Genomic DNA, 19,765 nt, shown 5'->3' on the forward strand with positions numbered 1-19,765 from the left:
CCGGGGGGCGGTGTCTGTCCCTGGCCAGGGTGGGGGCGGGGCCTCCGCCGCTCTGAGCTTGCCCTTGTGTCTGGTGCTTCGTAGAGCTGCCGCCGCCGCTGCCGCCGCCGCCGCCGCCGCCGCCGCAGCCGCCAAGGAGAGAACCCTGCGATCGCGCCCGGCCCAGCGCAGCCCCTAGGCAACCTGCGCCCGCCGCTGCAACGGAATGCCCCAGGCCGCCGCAAATGCGTCACTGAAGGGGAAGCCACAGGCCCCAGTAAGCTATGCCTTGGAGGGAGAGGGAGGAAAAGAGAGCGAGGAAAGGCAGGGAGAGAGGAATAAAGGCGGGGAGCAGGCGAGACGAGAGTAGCTCCGAGGAGCAGTGTGCACGCTGCTTTCCCAAATCTTGCAGCCCAGCGAGCCGGCGCCAAGCGGCGGTAGCCGTGTAAGGCTCGAAAGCGCCAGGGATGGTACAGAGTCCCGCTCCCTGTCTGGCCCCGGCCTCCCGCCGCTCGCTCTCCCGCCTCTGCCTCCTAGCTGCCCTCCCGCCGGGGAGCGCGCTCCCGCGCCCCTCCCCTAGCGGGCCCCCCCTCCAGTCCCCCCCCCACACAACTCTGGCCAGCAGGAAACGCGTGGCCCTACGGAGGGCCGCCAGGTGGGGGAGGCCGTACTGGGGAGGGGCGGCCCCATGCCGCCCAGCCCGGGTCCACCTAACGGCTGCCTCCAGCGGCTAGGGATGCGCTGTGGGCCAGGCCTGCTCCCCGATTCAGATTGAGGGTCATCTGAGACTCAGACACCCGCAAAATAACCGGCCTCTGCAAGCCTCCCTGGGGCTCCCGAAAGAAATCCTGTTTGGCTTCCTCTGTCTATGCAGCTCCCCTCTCAACTGAAATCACTGGTCCAAGACAGCCACAATCCAGATATACTAGCAAGCCATAAAACTGAACAAAAGCCGACAAACCTTACGGCACCAGGGCTATAGGGCCCAGACAAATTACGACCGTCTAGGTAATATTTAAATAGATGCCTAAAGTAATTGCAGGGGGCTCGGGTTAGTCCTCCTGTTGTAAAAGTGGTGAACGGGATAAAGTGGAAGGTGAAGATAAGAAGTCAAAAAAGAGGTAAAATTAAAAAGCTTCATTCCACAGCTTTTATTCTATAAGAACATAAACATCGTCTTTTTCCACGCACAGCAGCAATACAATATTAATTTATTCTGATTTAAGATTAGAAGTAAATAGAGCTAGAACTAACATTTATAATAACGATAGAATGCATTTGCTTAAAACAAGATTGGCAATTCTTCATAATAATAGACATTTATACAGATTTGTATTTATAGTTTTTTTTCTTTTTCTGCATCTACAGGTTTGACCCTTTTATGCATGTAACTTCACAGTATAAAGGAAATCCAAACAATGTCTCCCTTCTCTAGTTTATTCTAGTTACCCCAGTCCTCTTAGGCGTCTGTGAATTTCGGAAAGCAAAATAAAATTAAAAAAAAACTTTTGTTCAAGGCAATTTTTAAAAAACAACTTCACAAGATAGGGAGAATTGTGGTGTGCTTGTCGCATGTTACCAGTGGTAACAATTTTAATGACAAAAAATCCACTAATTCCAAATGTATAAACAAAACTACATTATTTATCTACAGCCAGAAGGATATGGACATTTAGAGGTAAATGAAACATTTTAGTCAAGCAATTTGTAAGACCTTACAGAGACTGGAAAAGAAGTCCCCTTCTGTTGGTAATTCTTATTTTTTTTTTTCTTTTAAAGCTGGGATATCTTACAGAGGAAGGAAAAATTACTCTTTTCTACTTTCTTTCTTACTTTTTAAATCAGCCAAAGTCAAGCCCGTTTGCCAACCTGCATGTCCATGCCTGTAAGCCCTTCCCTTGGCCAAGGAAGAAAGGAAGAAAGAAAAAAGAAACCCAGGGGCCTGTATCCCCTGATTAAACACAGCACAGCACTCCAGGCAGACATGCCCGGTGGCGGCTCCTTGCACCATTGACCTCAGGCCAGACACCTCAGCGCCAACAATGGGACCTCGGCCTTCCGGCTAGGTTTGCCCCAGGCTGGGCAGGAAACCAGCTCGGCCGAACACAGGGGCCATTTCAAGCAGTAGGACCCCAAGACAGCAAACCCAGCTCAGTCACGACTTGACACTTAGGACAATATCTATCTCTATAGAATTTTAGCACGATATGGCTTTTTCCCCCAGAAAACAACAAATAAACCAGCACCAAGCAAACACAAAGAAACAAAAAGTCAGAACAAACCAGCCCTGCACAGACGTAACGGCCCAGGAGATGGCGAGTGTGGGAGGGAAGAACAGGGCTCCAGCACAGGTGCGAGTTCCTGGGCAAAGGCTGAAGACAGAGGGAAGGGACCAGCGCTCGGGAAGTGAAAAAACCGCGTCGCCTGGAGATTCATCAGGAAAAATTAAAATTGGCTGTGAGCTCCCGAATCCGGTTTTCTCGATTCATTTTCTTCAGTTTCATCCTGCGGTTCTGAAACCAGATTTTCACTTGTCTGTCCGTGAGGTGGACGCTGCGGCTAATCTCTAGGCGCCGCTCTCGAGTAAGGTACATGTTGAACAGAAACTCCTTCTCCAGCTCCAGTGTCTGGTGCTTCGTGTAGGGGCAGCGCTTCTTCCGACCACTCTTTGCAGTGAGCCAGTTGGCTGCGTTTTCACCTTTGGAATTGCCTGGCATGTAAAAGAATAAAGAGGGGATGATTAAGTCGAGGCCACACGGGCTGCCCGCGGCGGTGAATCACCTCCGTTTCTCCCATAAGAGAGATGTCCCAAGTCACAGAGAAGAGAGTCGTGCCCCCGTTTTGGCTTGCTGAGAGCAAGCAGTTCCTCCAAAAGTCATGACAAAAATCGAGTGGGCCTTCAATCTACATGACCCTTCCAATTTACATTTCCCCCACTTTCCCAAACACCTGTTTTAGCATTAAGCCATAGATGCTTGCAGAAGGAAAGGCCTGGGAGGGCAGACTGTACATCTTGAACTTAACGCTTTTCTTTGCTTCTTGCCATATGGCAGACAAGCATTTCCTGTAGCCCCCAGGCTAGGAGCGCGGGGTGCTTACTTGGAAGGAGGGCCAGGCAGCTTGGCTGTCACACCCCAGGGCCCTGATTGCCCAAGACTCGATAAGGAGAGAAAGAAGGGCATCATTGGTCCAATGGGGAAAAGGAGGAAAAACCTATTCGGGGGTCCAGGGCCCTCCCTCAAGTTTCTCCAGGAGCCAGGGGTAGATAGCTGGGCGATTCCGAGGTCCAGGGGAAGCGAAATGTCCCTTCTCTGGCTCTCAGATCAGGGCCCCCAGCTTCCAGGCTGGATTTGCCTTTTCTTCTTCCCGCAACGAAGATTCCCGCCCCTCAGCAACTTTGAAAAAAGCATGGGGGATCGTAAACTCGAACTTCGCCGGTTAATGGGCTTATTTATTGGCGCTGGCGGCTGCTTATTTTGGATGCCTTACAAACATCCGCGCTATCTGCGGGCGAGCTACTTTCCCTCCCTCCCCCTCCCCCCGTGTGGGCCGCGCCGCGAAGGCTGGGCAGGGACCAGGGCTCTGGGTGCTCCCGGCCACAGGGAAGAGCGCACAGGAGGGGGCCTGCTCGCTGGTGTCCTCGCCCCGAGTCAGGGGAAGCTGAGGCCAGCGCCGAGGACGTCTTGCTGTGGGGCGCTAGGCCGGACATGAATTTTACTGCGTCCCCACGCCCAAATATTAAAAAGCAAGTTCACAAGGTCAGCCTGCCTGCAGCTTGGGCCAAGGCCGGCCGGCTGCTGCGCGGGCTCCTAGTTCTCTGATCCTTCTCTTCCTTGCGTCTGCCTGTCTACCCGCCTGACTGCAGCTCTCTGCAGTCCTGCTTACCCAGGGAGTCCTTCTCCGGCGAGGCTTTGCTGCTCTCGGAAGGGGCCGGGGAGAGCTCCTCCGCGGCCGAGGACGACGCGTGCGCCTCCTCGTCGCACTGCGAGCCCCCACCGCTGCCGCAAGCCAGCGTCGGGGGCGGCGGAGAATCGAGGGCTCGCTCCTTCCGGGTCGCATCGGCCGAGCCGGAGGCTAGCGCCGGCGGCGGATCGAAGCCGCGCCCCGGGGGCTGCGCGGGGAACGGGCCGGCCCCGAGTTGCTGAGCGCCGCCGCCGCCGCTGCCATAGCCCTTGGCCGTGCCATAGGCCTGAGAAAGGCGGAAGTAGCCAGGCACTGGCACCCCGCTGGAGGCGCCCAGGACGCAGCCGTCGGGTGGCGGGCCCCGCGGGAAAGGAGCCAGTTCGGCAGCAGTGGCCGAGCCTTTGGGGCATTTGTCCGCCGAGTCGTAGAGGCAGTAGGAGTTCTCTTCTTTGATGTTCTGCGCGAAAGAGCACGAGGTGGCCTGAGGCGGGGGCTGGGGTGGTTGCGGCGGGGGCGGCGGCGGCTGCTGGGGCGGCGGTGGCGGCCCCTCAGGCGGCTCCATCCGGCAAGACCGGGGCCCGTCTAGCCACAGGTCTATGGGCGCGGACCCGTAGCCGTGCACCCCGGGACCTAGACCCCCGCCACCGCCACCGCCGCCTGGCGACGCCGCCTCATTGCGCTTGCCGCCCAGCGCGGGGAAGAGCCCGCAGCTCTGCAGCCCGTAGGGCAGGTCGGCGGCGGGCGGCAGGTAGACCCCGCCGTGGGCGTAGTAACCTCCACCGCCGCCGCCCCCCGCGCCGCCACCACCGCCGCCCGCCTCGCCTCTGCCAGAGTTGATGAGCGAGTCGACCAAAAAAGAGTTCGCGGCGGGGCTCTCCGAGCATGACATTGTTGTGGGATAATTTGGCGAAGGGAGCAGATAGCCCTTTCTGGCTGACATTTCTTGTGCAAAACATGCTGAATACGATTAGCAATCCCCCCGCACCGCGGCGGGCGCGCGCAGCCAATCCCGAGCCAGAGTTTCCGCGCGACCACTCCCAGTTTGGTTTCGTAGGCGCGGGGCAGCTCTCCGAGGGCGCCCTCGAAGCCCGCTATTGATATAAATATGTAATCTGTATTGATGGGCCAGGAGACGCACGCCCGGCACCTTGGCCCGAAGGCCGGGAGCTGTGGGGGCTGCCCCAACGTGGCTGGTGGGGGGGCTGGCAACTGGGCTCGCCCCGCCCCTACCCGGACGTGAGCCCCATACCGGGGTCCGTTTGAAGCGCCCTTGGGCCCTCCACAGTTAACGAGTGGGGTGTTTATGGTGCGCGCCCAGTCTGCCTTGGGTGCTCACCATCCCTGTCGCAGAAGCTGCCACTAGTCCCCGGTGTACTCTGACCACTGGCCATGTCTGGGACTCACGCGTTTCCCATTCAGCTCTGGATCAGGAGCTGGTCCCTTGTCTGAATTCTGCATCCTCAAAATGACCTGGCCCTATGGCTGTCAAAAATCCTCAGAGTGTCAGGGGCCCAGAGTGAACTGGAAGCCAACTTGCCTCTACTTCCAGCATCCCACAGATTTTTCCTCAAAATGCAATGGTTGTTCCCTAGCCCCTAACCCCCAACACTTTTCTCCCCCAGTCCGTTGATCCAGTTAGGATGTTCTTCTGTGGTGTTGTGCTCATCTGGCTTGCCTTCTCTACAACTCCTGTCAGCGGACTTTGGTGGGCTGGCAGGACTGGGGGTGGGAAGCTGCTGTCAACCTTGACGGAAAGCCGGCCCCACTCCCACTCCCCAGGCCAGAACCAGGTCCAAGCATCCCCTCATCACTAGGGAAGACTCTAAGCCCACAGTCATTTCAGGGAAGTAAAATGCTGGCCCTGGGGTCCTTGGCTGGACCAAAGTGAGAGACTTCAAGGGGTGTGCCCGGTGTACACCTCTGCTGCCTTATGTTCCTGCTCTCCTGTTAGCTTTAGCACTCATACGCTCCTGGAGGCTACAACAAGAACCAGTGTCACTACATCCTGCCTCTCTGTCCCCTCCCCTCTTCCCCTCCCTCCAATACCCTCAGCTAGGGCAGTCCTTGCTCCTGCAGTGTGTGCATTTTAACGAGGCCCCGGTGAGGAAATCCTTTCCCTGCAAGGCCGGGCTGGGCTCAGGGCCCTGTTATAAGAGCATGTGGAGGCCAGGCCCTTTGCTCAGCAGACTCAGGGGCTCTGTTTTAGCCAACTGGAAATGGCCGGCCTGGGGTGCTAGCCCCCAAGTGTGAGCCTCATGCTAGTCTCAGGAAATGCAACCTTTTCCGGGCAGATCCAGGGGAGCCCGGGAGGTCACTGCCTTGCCCCTGGCCTGTGGGCTACAGGTCTCCAGGATACTCCAGGCCGCCCGCCCCTCCGGCTCCACTCGGAGCTGGCATTGCTGAATGTCGGCATCCCAGGAAACAGACCGCTCAGGCCGCTGCCTTCAGCTGGGAAAGACTCTCGCATCCAGGTCATACGCGGCACTTTGCCTCCTTCCTCCCAATGTGAATCCAGCCCAAGGTGGAAGAGGAGCCTGAGAGGACCCCGAAAGCGCACGAGAGAGCTGGCTAGGTAGATCTCCAGGTCTGGCTTCTGAGATTCAAGCAGCTGTGGTCGCTGCGGGCCATGGCTGCTCCGAGCTCCGGGCCCAGAAGGCCACGCCACCGCTAGCGCGGCGTTCCGGCCACTTCAACCTCGGCGCCCCACGGTGACCGGGCCTTGAGGACTGAGCATCAGGGTGCCGAGGAGGAGGATGGAGAGAAAAAGAGAGAGATAGAAGCAGAGACGGACAGAGGGAGAGAAAAGAGAGAGAGAAACAGGAGGGGAGAGAGCATAAGAAAACCAGTTCTCTCCAGCCTGACAGGGTCTTGAAGCCGCAGCAGCGGCTTAGAGGAATCAAGACCGAGAGATTAACTCTCCTTCGCTCTTTGCATGCTCCTGTGCCCAAGGCCAAGGCAAATTCTCTACCTGCTAGGCCCATGAGGCAGACAAACCTGAACGCAGAAAAGCTTCAGAGCACCGCAGCCAATGGCCCTATCTTTAGCTTCCTGGATCTGCCTTGTCCTTACCCTGCTCACCAGACGGGTGGAACTGGCTGGGACTGTTGCCCTTAGCAATGCCACCTGGAAATGCCACAGAGCTGGGGACTGCCTAGGAAGGAAGCTTTGCTCTTCAGCACTGCCCATGCCTCTCAGAAAAGCCGTGTCATTTGGGAAGTGGGTCGCAAGAGCATCGAGGTTTCCTCGAGGATAATGAGCCATAGCAGGTCAGTGGGCCAGGACTTGGGCCTAGAGTCATGCCTCTCCAGGCTAAATACAGAAAGCAGTTTCCCAGGCCAACATCTGGGAAGGTCCAGTATATGTTTGAGATAGTGGAGGCTATACAAATAAAATAAAAGACAATGATCTTAACTTATCTTTCCTAACCTTTTAGGGAGTCAGGACCCTTCTGGAAAATCTAAGTAAGTTTTGACTCATTCTGTGAAAAACGCATATTGTTATATTCCCACAATTTGACCCATCATTTCGAAGGAGTTCACACACCCCTTAGTCTTTTCCTTAGGTCCTCCAGAGTCCCCCAGTCTCCTGGGACTTGGGGGCCCTGCCAATTTGGCTGGTAAGACAAGCTGGGTGCCCTGTGGCAGACAGCTCAGGTCAGGGCCCTGTAGGGCAGCCAAATGGGCTTCTAGGCTGGATAGAATCCAGGGACCTGCACGTGCCAACCAAGGTTACAAAAGTCAGTTTGTACTGCATCTGCTACAAAAGGCTGCCTCAGCTGAAGAGTAGAGGAGCTGGAAGGCCTGCTATGGGCCTCGCAGGCCATGGCATTGGCACTTGGGTCTTCAGTGACCTTTTTGTGGTGAGCCAGATGTGTTTCCTTAGCATGACTTTTCCCCCTTGTAATAAACCAAATGGGATGTTGGGCTTGAGCTCTTTCTTGCTTTTAAAAAGAGTGTGTAAGCTCGTGTATGGCAGCCCCTCTCTGGCCCAGGACTACCTTCCAACTCCCACCAGGGCTTGCTGAGCGGGAAACACAGCGAGACACTGTCCGTGAGCCGGCTGGCTGCAGGCGGGCCTGCTGCTGCTGGGTCAAATGAGAGGATACCAACGCAGCAGAAGCTCAAGTTAAACGCCTCCCTGGCCCTCTCGGTTGGTCTCCTAGCCCCCAGCATCCGCGACCGATCCCCAAGGCTCCCATGCTCTCTAGACTTTGACACTGAAGTGTTAGGTTTCTCAATAAAATATTCCAGTTATTGAGCGCTTAGGCTTTCCTGAGATTCCCTACCCCAAGAGATTAAGAAAGCGATTCAATTGTAGTGTGGGTCGGCTTCCAAGCACTTTTCCTCCCTCGTGCTCGTTTGCCTTCTTTCTTTTTTGCCATTCTTCCCAACTACTAAATTTCTCCCTCTCCCTCAGGGTAACTTTGACCTAAATCTTCAGTGCCTGCTTGCCTCAACCAGGCCTTATGCAGCGGTTACACAGTCACCTCCAGAGCCCATGTTTAATTTAGGAGGAAATACTGCCCATTTCTACCTGGGTAATAGCCCGCCAGCCCTATGGGGCCAAAGTAAACACCAGGCCCATGGATTAAGGCCTTCGGCAAGGATCAGGCTGCAGTTCACTAGGTACTCCTTCTGAGTAGGCCCTTGTAAGCAATGAGAAATAAACTATTATGAAAAACAAGTTTCTAAAGAAAAAATACCAGGTCCTGAGATCGAAACTGCTGGTAAACAATTTGTTTCTGGAGGGCACTCTCAATGCTTTCAAGGCTCTGAATTATCCAGCGGTGGAGTTGGGCTGCAGCCCCACAGAGGAAAAATAAAGTCTGCTTTTACATATCTGGCTTTAGCAAAAAAATTTTTAAAAGATCAGAGCTTCTCAGATCCATGCATTTATGCATAGTTAGAAAATTTTTCCACAAGCAATGACGTTCTTTTCTGATTCATCTTTAAGAATGTCAACATTTTCAGGGATATTTGAGGTGTCTGTTTTGAATCTATCAGGTGCAATCTATTACTAAACAACATACTTCTAAAGTTTTTCTAAATCCAACCACTGAGATGGCCCCACCCCTCTTAGGGAAGCGTTGGGGCCTTTTCACACACCCTTTGAGTTGCAATATTCTTAGTTTTGTTCATAATAAACCTCCTCTTGCCTTAGAACTGGAGGCAGCTCGGGCATTGTAGGGTGGGCTCCCGCTGCAGAGAGCAGCTCACTGGGTGAGCGCTCATTTCTTGCCTTGTTGCTTTGCTCCGGCATAGTTTGGGAGCCAGCCTTCAGCAAAGACTATGATAGGCAAAATTTACACAACAGGGAGTGCCTACTTTCTCTGGGATTCCCCCCACTCACCATGCACTGTATATTTGGGAAAAGAAAAAGATGTGGGAAACTAATGGAAAAATAGTATTAAAAAATAAATACAGGAGAAAGAGGGAATTTGAATCGGCCCTCCAAATGTAAGTGAATTTTTATCATTTAAAATGTGTTTGATGACAACCCCGATGGAGTGATTGCTCCGTCAAAATTTATCCTCAGCCCCAGCTTTAAAAAAAAAAGTGTTAGTATTTACCAATACATTTTTGCATATTTGCAAAATATCTTTTACAAAAGATCTAATTTTCACATGTAAGAAATTGCTGCAAAATCGCCAGGTTTATAATAGCGCACTCCAAGTATGCAATACAGAGACTTGTCTGGCACTTTCAAAAATCACATGCGACTTCTCCGAATTGGCCTTCTTCGGAACAAAGGTTTTCTCCAAGCTACTGGGCAGACCTAGAGATGCACCTAGTAGGAAACCAGTGACCTCCAGGACGTCTGCCCCGGGAATGCGCTCGCCTTAGCGGCCGCAGACTTCTACCACCCCATTGTTTAGAATGGAAACTTTCTGTTTTCCTCAACCCCCGATCATCTCTCTCTCTCTCTTTTTTTTGCCGCTCCCACAGCCCCGTATCCCAGCACAGCTGGAACCCTTTCTGCTAGATACCTCTCATCCCTAGCCCATTCTGTTCTGAATATTTCTACAAAAATCGAACGATTCGCCTTGGGTGAAATGCTAGCGCAAGGAAATAAAATCCCCAACTTTTCTGCTTAGGCCTCCCCCTGCTTTCCAACCTTCGGCAGCAATGGGGTGGGGGCTCCTTACCGCATCACCCCACAAACCCAGCCACGTTCCCGAGAACCCTGCTTAGACATCGGCCACCTTCCCACTCGCGCCCCACCAGACTGAAATTGCTAAACTTGTGGCCTCTTACCTTGACACATTTCCGAAATCACTGCCAAGGGGCAGCTGGCTTCTCCGCGCGGCGACGCTCGCGAGGCCTAGCGAATGCGCGTTGCTTTAAATTACAATACCAACCACTTCTTGAGGGTGAGCCCCCTTTTTCTGATACGAAGGGGAGCGGGACAAGTGAAATAATGTACCGTGCTGCTCTTAGTATCAGAAACGAACAAAGGCCAAGAATCACGCTGGGGTTCCCGGCTCCCCGGCGGCTTTGACATTGATCGGAAGTGCGCCATCTCGTGGCGGCTGCGCGCCTAGGTTGGGCCGGAGCTCCAGCCCCGAGCCGAGAGAGGGAAATCGGCTCCGGGCAGAGAGGGAGAGAGGAGAGGATGTGCCCAGCCCGCTGCTATTGAGATCTCATTTTTACATCTAAGAAATCGCTGCAAAACCCCAGCCGGGTTTATAGCAGCGCATTCCAAATATGCAAATTCGCCGGCCCCGGACGGGTTTACGACCGCATTGTCACAGCCATCAGAGGATGGGCTTTTATAGGGCTCAGAAATCAAACCCGCGCCCGCCCGCCGCCCGCCCGCGAGCAGTCCTCCTGACTAGACTCTCTCTAGCAACTTGAGAGACTTTGGTTAATCTTTAACCATCCCAAAGGAAGTCTTTCCCTAAACCCAGGCTTCCCAGCCCGCCCCCTCCCTGCCCCCCAGGAGGGCCCTTGTTCGTCTCTGCGTGTCTGCCTATCAACCTAGACATTCATCTCGGGGTCTGTCCCACTCCCCTTTCAGCTCGATTTCCCCAGTCGCGCCAGTTAGACAAACACACAAACAAATAAACAGAGTGGGGTCTGGGGCCTCTCTCCAAATGCGACCCTATCTGCTGCTCTGGCCCTGCCTGGGTGGCTGAAGAGAGGGTGGGGTGGGTAACAAAGGGCTCTGTCCTTTCAGCCCTTCTCCTCAAGGTTATGGGTGATGTCCAATTTTAAGGCAGAAGTTCAAAGGCAGCAAACAAAGAGGAAACCGGCATCCTTTTTTTTTTCTTCTTTTTTCCCAAAGGGAAAAAACAGCCTCCGCTGGGAGTGGGGAGAAAGCACCCTTAGAGGCTCCTGGGAGTCTGCTCTGCCTTGGAACCCAGACCGGGCTTGCTGAAGCCTTCACAGGCCCCCGGACGGTCCCACTGTAGGCCTAGCGGTCCTGAGGTGAGCGAGGGCAGCCTGGGGTCTGACCTGTTGGCCACCTCAGGCCCCAAGGCCCTCTCCAGGGCTGAGGTCAGTCTGAGGGGATAAAGTCCATTATTCCAGGCCCTGAGATACCCCATCCCCAGGTCCCCGCTTCCCACAAGGACATAGCCAACCACCTTGGCTTCCTAAGCCTGGCTTCTATTGTAGCCAATTCCTGACTTAGTCACCTTCTCACCCTCTCAGGGGCCTGATAACTTGCCCCTCAACTAGGTAGGGCGTTTTTTTTGGGGGGGGGGTGGGGGAGGGGGGCAGACATTTGGCAGTAAAAGGCGATCAGGGAGAGGAATGTCACACCAGGATACTCCAATTTCCTTGTGTCTTTATTTTCCTTGTGTCCAGTTGCCTGTATACATGCTGCAACACACACGGTGGGTAAGAACCAGAATTGAGGACAGGCCAACACTCCCAGTACAAATGGAGCCAATAGACATTTCTTAATACAGGGAGGCAAAGGAGATTCAACGGGAGGGTGCCTGGCTTTCCCAGATGAGATCCCCAGTCTGGGCAGGCCGATTGCCTCTGAGCATTTCCCTAACACTTTCCAAATGTTGCAAGAGATTAAAAGACCATTCTCAATACCTTTTCCACCCCTCCAACACCCCAAAGGAAATCAACTAATGGCGAAGAAAGAAAGAAAGAAAAACAAAATTGGTTATGGTTCCTTTATTTACAAGTTTTTTGAACACCATCCCTGTATGAAGCATACATTCAAATATTCTTAGCAGTGAGCGAGTTTAACCGTGGAACACTGTAAACAGATAGAGCCTTTAAATATTTTCATCATCTCTTTTCCCCTCTACATTGCATCTTTTAAAATTCGCTTTGGTTCCTTCAGGGAAATATATATATATAATATAATATTTATCTTTTAAAATAATTCCACCTCACTCTCAGGCTCTTGGAAGGTCACCAGAAGCTTCCAAGCTCAGTTCAGGAGCCAATGAGGGTAGAGTGTGGTGCTGGAACCCGGTGTTTTGGGGGACTCAAGGCCCTCATAGCCAAAGCTGGAGACCTGCTGGCCAGGCCTGCTGCTCCGCAGCCAGACACTGAGCAAATCCAAGCTTCATTACATGTGGTGGAGAGTTTGCCAAACTGCTGCACTCCACAGCCATTTCCTGCAGAGATCTCAGGGGCCAGTGGCCTGGCTGCAGCTTCTTGGCTTTTCCTTATCTCCCACCTCAGGGAACAGTCCACTCTGCGACGAGGCTTTGGGCCTGAGTGGTAGGCTGGAACCAAGACCCTCTTTTGGTAGAAAGAAAAGCCAGGTGGGCTGTAGGAGGCGGTGGCTAGGAACTCAGGGCTGGATAAGTGTGGTGGGTGGCTAGGAGGAGTGGAAAGACACTGACGCCACCTGGAATCACAGATTTCTTTTCCCACAAGGATTTGCAGCCCTCTTCCACCTCATAGCCACCTCTAAGTCCAGCCGCCGCCGTTCACATTGGCTTTGGAAAGCAGCCTCATTCTGGGCACCTAGTAATCCTACCCCTTCCTCCTGCCCTTGTCCCCAAGCTGAACTGGTCTTGGAGAGCACACAGCTTTTTGACTCAGGGGTCCTGGGGGTGGGTAGGCTCCCAGTAGAGGGAGGATGTGGAGGGGTTAGCCTCCAAGGGGTCTGGCAGGGGGCCCAGTCCCCAGTGGAGACCACACCCAGCCCGCAGCTCTGCAGGCTCCAAGAGTGAACCACCAGGGGTCCCAAACCTGTCATTCTAGCTGATACACAGCTCTCAGAATCCAATGATTATTAGGAATCTTAACCACTGAGATCTTAATCAAGAGAGTCCCAGGCCGCCTCTTGTGGGGCTATCTCCATGCATCCCTCTCTTGCACACCTCTTTTCAAAAGTCACCATGTGGCTTGACCTTGTCAAGGGCAAAATCTGCATATTATCTCATGTGTATGAAGCCCCCCACCCAATTCCAGCCGCTGGAGCCTTAGAGGAGTGGATTCGCTGAGTAGTACTGTAAACGGTCTCTGTTAATTTTTTTTTCCTTCATTCTCCTGTTCTGAAACCAGATTTTGACTTGACGATCAGTGAGGTTGAGCATGCGGGACAGTTGCAGGCGCTTCTCTTTGTTGATGTAGACACTGAAGAAGAACTCCCGCTCCAGCTCTCGGATCTGGTACTTGGTATAGGGGCAGCGCTTTTTGCGGGTGCGTTGGCCACCTGTGGAGGGAGAAAAGGCAGGGGGTGAGTCAGGTGTGGGGCTGCAATCCACACCAGAGCCCATAGCTGAGGAGAAGGGCTGCCACAGGGACGGGTGGTCCAGCCCAAGCCCCGTCAAAGTCTCCCCAGGCCCCTGCCTTTAACGCTATGACTGCATGCTTGGAACCGTCGCAGTTGGAGGCTCAGCCACAGATAAAAGCCAGCTCCCTAGATAGGCCCCCGGGGAAGCCGCTCCCGCTGCCCCCAGAACAGAAAGGAGGGCTTCGCACAGCAACAGGCGAGTTTGCGCTGCCTAAGCCTCTTTGAAAGCAGCCGAGTGGGGGTTGCCGGCTGCTTCTCGCCGGCCAGACTAAACAAACAGCCGCCTGCGGACATTTCACCTTCCAGCACCTGGGCTGCCCCTTCCCAAGGCAGTAAAGGCGGCTCCAGTCCCAATCTTTCCAGGCTGCGGCCAAGACTGGGCAGTCGTTAACATCTGGGGCGGCTGCCGGGTCTTTGTCAGCCTGAGTCCTGGCCACCAGCTCCTGCCTCCCCAGCCAGCCTCCCGGCTCCCCCGAGGTGGGGAGGTGGCAGCGGAAGCCCCCTACCCTAGGCCTTCGCTGAGCACCACGGACGTACAATACGGTCACCCTGCACACGCAGAGCAGCGGCGCTATCTTAGGTAGGGTGAAGGGAAAGGGGGCTTCCCGAAGCTGCGGGCAAGCTCTACTTGATCCCCCTTACAAAAAAAAAAAAAAAAAGACCCACAAGACAAGAAAAAAAATCGCTTTTGACAGATTGAATAACAATTGTGAATAACATGCAGTTGGGCAGAAGGAGGCACGTAATTGCCACCACGCCAGAGGAAAATGGCTTCCTTTGGACAAAAAGGCCAACTTTGGGTTAATTTGTTTCTTTTAATATATTGCTGGAGCTAAGCGGGCTACTTTATCTGTTAAACGCGCTCCTAGCGCCGTCGTTAAACAGCGACGCCTTTGAATCCCGGCCGGACTGGAGTCCCGGCGCAACACATGGCTTTTATAAAAATCTCCGGATTACCTCGCTATCAAAGGCTCCCGAAGCCCTTGCAGGGGGAATTTACAGGCGCCCACCTCTGGCTTCCCAGCCCGGAGCTGGCCCCGAGCGGGGTCGAGCTGCCGGGCTTGGGAGCTGAGAAGGGAAAAAAGGGAAAAGAGGAGTTGTTTTTTTTTTTTTTTTTTTGCAGGCATGCCTTGGCCGGAGGGTATTTCACGGCCAATTTCAGCACTCGCCACGTGATCCCGCCTTTTATAACAAAGTTTTGTTGGGGGAAACCTAAAGGCCCTTCATAAACCTTATATGCTTATAAAACAGCATATAAAAATTTAACAGCGGTGCTGCGCTAGATTTCCAACTCCCCTTTCATAAAGCGCAGGGCGCTGCCTTTATACGTACTGGAGCCGCCGGCCTTGTCCTCAGTGTGGCCGGAAGACGACTCTGGGCTGCTGCTGCTCTCGGGGCGCCGCCGCCGCTCTTTCTCCTCCGCCGCCGCCGCCGTCTCCCGGCAGCCGCCGCCGCCGCTGTCCGAACTTGAAGTTGCCGGCGCGCCCGTGGCTGCAGCCGCCGCCGCCGCGGAGGTCGCCGTGGCCGCCGGGGGCCCCTTCTCGGCGCTCTTGTCCCCGGGGTAGTCGGAGGAGGCGAGGTTTTCCGGGGTGCCGTAGGCTGTCTCGAAAAACTGGTCGAAAGCCTGTGGCAGGACGCCGTTCCTGCCCACGGTGCTATAGAAATTGGACGAGACAGCGGGGGTGGGGTGGTGGTAGACGTTGGCCGAGCTCTTGGCCAGCACGTCGCCAGGCACGCCGGCCGCGCTGGGCGCCTGCAGGCAGTCTCTGTGCACGAGCTCCTCCGCGGAGTAGCAGTGGGCCAGATTGCCGCGGGGGTGCCATTTAGTGGCGGGCTCAATGGCGTACTCTCTGAAGGTCACTTCGCGCACGGGTTGGACCTGGGGCAGGTTGGAGGAGTAGGAGTATGTCATTGGGCGCGAAGACGGGGTCTGGGGCAGAAAAGAAGGGAGGCTGGAGAAATCTGGACCCGAGACGTAGTAAGTACAACTTGGCAAATACATGTTAGAGGAGCAGGGACCACGCTCATCAAAATCCATCATTGGGCTACCTTGGGCTCTCCGCAGTAGCCGAGCTTAACATGATTCTCCACTGCAGCTGCCTCTTTGAAGCGGATCCGTGAAGTAGAAATTTGGAGACGTAAGCTGACGTGGAAATCTATCCCCATCCTTAGCAGGGAGGTGCTGGTCATGTGACCCGATGTTGAAATTGACAAGCTGCGAGCTAGTCCGGGCCTTTCCCCCCCGCCTTTCCTTTTTTTTTTCCTCCCCTCCCCTCCCTCCCGGCTTCCTTTCTTTGTAGCCACCTCAGGGGAAGCAACAGATCGTCACTCGGTGTTCTCACCGAAAGCACGTAATCGCCGGTGTAACTCATGTTGGCTGGGGGCCTCCCGGCGCGCGGAGGGGCTGGGGGGTGCGCCCCCATGCAGCATGCTTGTGCTCAATTGCAGGGTCCTGGTTCTCGAGTGTGCAGAGGGCGGTGAGAGCTCAACTCTCGTCCCCACCTCCCACCCGCAGCTCCCCTGGTGGGTGAGGGGTGCCCTGGACTGGGGATAGCCAGGTGGGAGCCCGTCGCTGTGTGGCTTGTGGTCTCGGAGTCTGTTCTCCTGGAGGCTCGCATTTGCACCCTCTTCTTCGCAGTCCCCCTCCCATAGACTTGCTGTGGGAAGCGCCTCTGCCTCCGACCCTAGCCGGAACCCCTTCGGGGCCAGAGTTTGAAGCCGTGGATGTGCCTGCCTCGTGGCTTGTCCGATTTGCACGGTGACTTGATTACACTCTCTCATTCATGGTCACTTCCGAAGCGCTTTAGTGCCTTCCGTCCCTAAACTGCCCACAGCCAGAACGGCTTCTCCCCGCGGTTTGTCACTGATCCGCAGGGCCCGGAAGGGCCTTCGTCTTACCCGGGATCCACCTCTCCCCTCATCTTCCCTGCCTGCCTCCTCATCCCACCTTCTGTCCTTGGAGAAACCCCCTCCTCCTCGCTGCCTGCCGGGCTTCGGAGTGACTCGGCAGAGGGGCTGCCCCGCTGCTCACCGGTCCACCCATCTGCCTGGTCTTCTGGAGCTGAGGACGCGGGAAACCATGCAATTGAGGCAACCCTTGGGCTGCTTTAGAGGCGCTGACATCCGAGGAGCCTTCTCCTGGGTATGCTGCATCTTCGTGGGGGGCCCACCAGGCTGCTTGCAGAGCTCCAGGGGTGTGGGGAGAATGGGGGTGGAAAGGACGGGCTGAGGGCCAAGGAGAGGTGGCTGAGAAAGGGGTAACTCGCCTACTCTCCTGCTCTCCTTCTCTCTTTCCTTGCAATGTGTGAGAGTGAAAGCAAGGGATGTGCAGGGCAAAAACTCAGCGAGCTCTGTGCCTTTCCTACTGTTGATTCCACAGAAGGAATACAATGCCAGAGAAAGGAGAGGTGCTTCCCCAACTCCCTGCACCTGGGGGGACAGGTATGCCTTTAAAAGGCTAGGTTTGTGCTAAGGATAAAGAGAAACCATACCAATACTCTGAGTCTAGCTTTCTTGAGAAGAGGAAAAAAATAAATTAAGAAGGCAAAATATGCTCCACAACCTGCAGGATTGAAGGAGCAATGTTTGGAGGAAGCGAAAGAAGGGAGAGGACACAGAGCAGCCAGGCAGGGCCAGGAGCTGAGAGGGGCCCAGACCTGAGGCCTCCCAACAACTCTCTTCTTGGAAGGATCTGGGGTTTGCTGAAGGAAAATAAAAGATATATAAAAAGATAACCTTTTGCTTTTCCCTTTCCAGGAAATAGCCAAAGGTATTTACATATTTTGGGGGAGATTTAGAGTATAAACTCTAAGATCTTTGGGATATAAGTGTCATCATCGATTTATTTATTTATTGCTGAGCTGACTGTAACTGACTCAATAACAAATCTAATCATGTATTGCACTGGAAAAGAAATATTCTCATTATGTATTTTCTCCAAATAATGGTCTACCATTGCATTTGAATACCTGCTGTAAATATAAATAATATCGAGTAATTACTCTGTAGTCGAGTAAACTAATTTACTAGCATTAATGTTTCTGTGGCTCTCCACCTCCCCCCACCACCACCTTTGCAAGGATTGCTTATCACAAATCAAGCTACTTGGACACATTGGTTTAATGAACTCTTTATTCAAGATTTGCTACAAGAACTTTCATGTCCCTTGAATCCCTGAGAACTGAACCTGAAATTATTTGTGCATCTTTAGCTTGACATATTTGTCCACTGTGGCTTGTCCAGAGGGCAGCAGTGCTGTGAGTGAGAAGTTCCAATGGGAAGGAAGGTTATTGGAGAAGAGTAGCTTCAGACCTCCTAAAGCTGGGAAGCACATTTACAGAATTGCCCTGCGGCGAAAAAACTTCTATTTCCAGCAGTGACCAACAAGGCAAAATATTTGTTTCTCCACAGCATCTCTTTTTTAGAGACAGAATATAAAAGACAGAAGGAGAGGTTTCAAACAAAGGTATTCGAGCTGTTCCCTGGCTTGATTTTGGCTATCCCAAACTCTCTCTCTGCAGCCCACCCAGTCCTCACCACCCCTACCTTCGAACAAAAGGAATGCATGAAGGGTTTCAGTGACTTTGCCATAACAAAGGCGCCACCATTGCGGAGCTCGCCCCGCCCCTGGGTGAAGGCAAACAAATTCTTGCACTTGTATTAGGGCTTTTAAGACCATAATTGAACCCGGGGGCGTCTAGGAAAACCGAAAACAGTTCTAGACAGACCTGCGGTTTTATAGCAGTTTTGGCAGTCAACTTCAGCTTGTGCCTGAACAGACGGGGCTGTGGTGGCCCGCCAGCGGGAGATGCCAGGCCACCTCCCCCAGCGGCAGGCAGCCCCTCTCTTAATTAGGTCGGTTTTCCCCTGGTGTCAGGGAGAGCGGTCCCGGCAGAAAGGTCGGTATGGGGGTGTGCGCTGTTCCACAAAACCATTGCCTCCCATGTCCTCCTGGAGGGCCAGACCGAGAGGGTGCTGGCAGGGCTGGATCCCATGGGTGTCCGCAGGAGACAAAGGCGAATTCCGGATAAAAGGCTGGGGGGGAAAAAGGCGCTCCGGGAGCGACTGGCAGGGCATTTCGGCAGGCTGCACCGAAGCCGGGTGCCCGGAGGGACTTGCAGCCTGGAAGGGGTGTGTGGGGGCGCTGCCCTGAAGATGGATGAGGGAAAAGACTTTTGATATCAGCAGAAGGGAAAAAGCCTGGAGTGACCGAACGCTTTTAGTTGCCCAGCAGGAATAGGAGAAGGGTACTCAGGTCCCCAAGACTGCGCAATGTTCCAGTTTTGCCCGCTCCTGCCCTTGTGTGCGGAATACGCTGGCGGTGTGAATGTGAAGGTTTCTCCAGGCAGGCGGCTGGGGTGAGGGGTGGGCGCAGCTCTGAGAATCAGACCAAATTTAGGGGAAGAAGAGAAAGCAGACCTTCGGGTCCTTGGTTTTGACTTTGCTCTGATCCTATGATTGACTCTTCAGCTTTGCAGGAGGTCCAACAGCCGAGCGTAACCCACTGGGCTCTGGGAAAGACCCGACTGAGGCTAAAGCCGCCCCGGAAGGCCAAGTCCGAGTTCCATTACTTGAAGAGGCCGGCGCGGGTAAGGCTGTGACATTGGCCCTGGCGACTGGCTTCCCAAGAGCTGTTTTTTCTCAGGAGCTCCAGAGCTCGCGCCATCTCCAGAAAACTGTTCAGGGTGTATTTCCTTTTTTCGTCAACCCAGAGCCCCACCGCGGCTAATGCAAGAGGCCAAAAAATGTTTGGAGGAAGAAAAACAAAGGCAGGAAGTGGCGGCGGCCTGACGGTGCGTGTGTGTCTGCAGAGAAGGGAGGGAGCCGGTTCAGTCTCTTCTTGTTTTTCCAAATTTCAAGGTCCAGGCAGCCCTCCGCAAGGCCGGGCCCCATCGCTCCCCGTGCGGCATTTGGAGGTGGCCACCCGGAGAGGAGAAGGCCGACGCCCGCGCCAGGCTTGTCAGGCGGAAACGGCTAACAAGGAGATTTGGTCAGCAAAACAGACCGAGCCTTTCCGAGGCTTCGTCTGATTTGGCCCGAAGGGTTGGGGAGGGGGGGCTTGTGCAGCGCCTCCGAGACCCTCCTCTCTGGGGACGACCATCCCTGAGCCTTACGCTTCATTCCACCGCCTTTGCAGGCGGAATATCGGAATAAAGTGGGTCCAGGAGCC

At 54.3% G+C, this 19,765-nt stretch overlaps 3 protein-coding genes across 6 annotated transcripts; 1 reads left to right on the top strand and 2 right to left on the bottom strand.

Moving 5' to 3' along the window:
• Positions 1-1,101: 1,101 nt before the first annotated feature.
• On the bottom strand, positions 1,102-5,943 carry HOXA10 (homeobox A10). The gene is made up of 2 exons (XM_017881461.1): positions 3,865-5,943; positions 1,102-2,689 (listed from the first exon to the last, which is right to left on the bottom strand). Exons 1-2 carry the CDS (start codon positions 4,820-4,822, stop codon positions 2,415-2,417), a joined length of 1,233 nt encoding a protein of 410 aa, XP_017736950.1. The 5' UTR covers positions 4,823-5,943; the 3' UTR covers positions 1,102-2,414.
• A 6,055-nt stretch (positions 5,944-11,998) lies between these two features.
• Positions 11,999-15,713, bottom strand: HOXA11 (homeobox A11). Its single transcript, XM_017881463.1, has 2 exons — positions 14,929-15,713; positions 11,999-13,515 (listed from the first exon to the last, which is right to left on the bottom strand). The coding sequence occupies exons 1-2, from the start codon at positions 15,635-15,637 to the stop codon at positions 13,283-13,285; spliced, it is 942 nt and encodes a 313-aa protein (XP_017736952.1). The 5' UTR covers positions 15,638-15,713; the 3' UTR covers positions 11,999-13,282.
• Positions 15,714-16,652: 939 nt separating this feature from the next.
• Positions 16,653-19,765, top strand: LOC108535452 (uncharacterized). Of its 4 annotated transcripts, XM_017881464.1 has the most exons (4): positions 16,824-18,494; positions 19,066-19,184; positions 19,308-19,364; positions 19,456-19,764. In XM_017881464.1, exons 1-4 carry the CDS (start codon positions 18,404-18,406, stop codon positions 19,747-19,749), a joined length of 561 nt encoding a protein of 186 aa, XP_017736953.1. In that variant the 5' UTR covers positions 16,824-18,403; the 3' UTR covers positions 19,750-19,764. The 4 variants fall into 4 exon arrangements, 2 of the variants coding, with proteins under 2 accessions (XP_017736953.1, XP_017736954.1); XM_017881465.1 differs by lacking the exon at positions 19,308-19,364; XR_001887233.1 differs by lacking the exon at positions 16,824-18,494 and adding an exon at positions 16,653-16,738 and having other exon boundaries at positions 19,066-19,765.

Source organism: Rhinopithecus bieti, unplaced genomic scaffold (assembly GCF_001698545.2).
Source record: "Rhinopithecus bieti isolate Rb0 unplaced genomic scaffold, ASM169854v2 scaffold_13014, whole genome shotgun sequence".
Taxonomy (NCBI): Eukaryota; Metazoa; Chordata; class Mammalia; order Primates; family Cercopithecidae; genus Rhinopithecus; species Rhinopithecus bieti.

What these genes read in the sequence shown, in the direction of transcription:
- HOXA10 (XM_017881461.1), bottom strand. Translation starts at nt 4,822, where the DNA reads ATGTCAGCCAGAAAGGGCTATCTGCTCCCTTCGCCAAATTATCCCACA. An exon ending in GCCGGAGAAGGACTCCCTGG is followed by an intron (nt 2,690 to 3,864) that starts GTAAGCAGGACT and finishes TTTACATGCCAG; the next exon opens with GCAATTCCAAAGGTGAAAAC.
- LOC108535452 (XM_017881464.1), top strand. Translation starts at nt 18,404, where the DNA reads ATGCCAGGCCACCTCCCCCAGCGGCAGGCAGCCCCTCTCTTAATTAGG. An exon ending in AGAGCGGTCCCGGCAGAAAG is followed by an intron (nt 18,495 to 19,065) that starts GTCGGTATGGGG and finishes TTGACTCTTCAG; the next exon opens with CTTTGCAGGAGGTCCAACAG. An exon ending in ACTTGAAGAGGCCGGCGCGG is followed by an intron (nt 19,185 to 19,307) that starts GTAAGGCTGTGA and finishes TCGTCAACCCAG; the next exon opens with AGCCCCACCGCGGCTAATGC.
- HOXA11 (XM_017881463.1), bottom strand. Translation starts at nt 15,637, where the DNA reads ATGATGGATTTTGATGAGCGTGGTCCCTGCTCCTCTAACATGTATTTG. An exon ending in GGACAAGGCCGGCGGCTCCA is followed by an intron (nt 13,516 to 14,928) that starts GTACGTATAAAG and finishes CTCCCTCCACAG; the next exon opens with GTGGCCAACGCACCCGCAAA.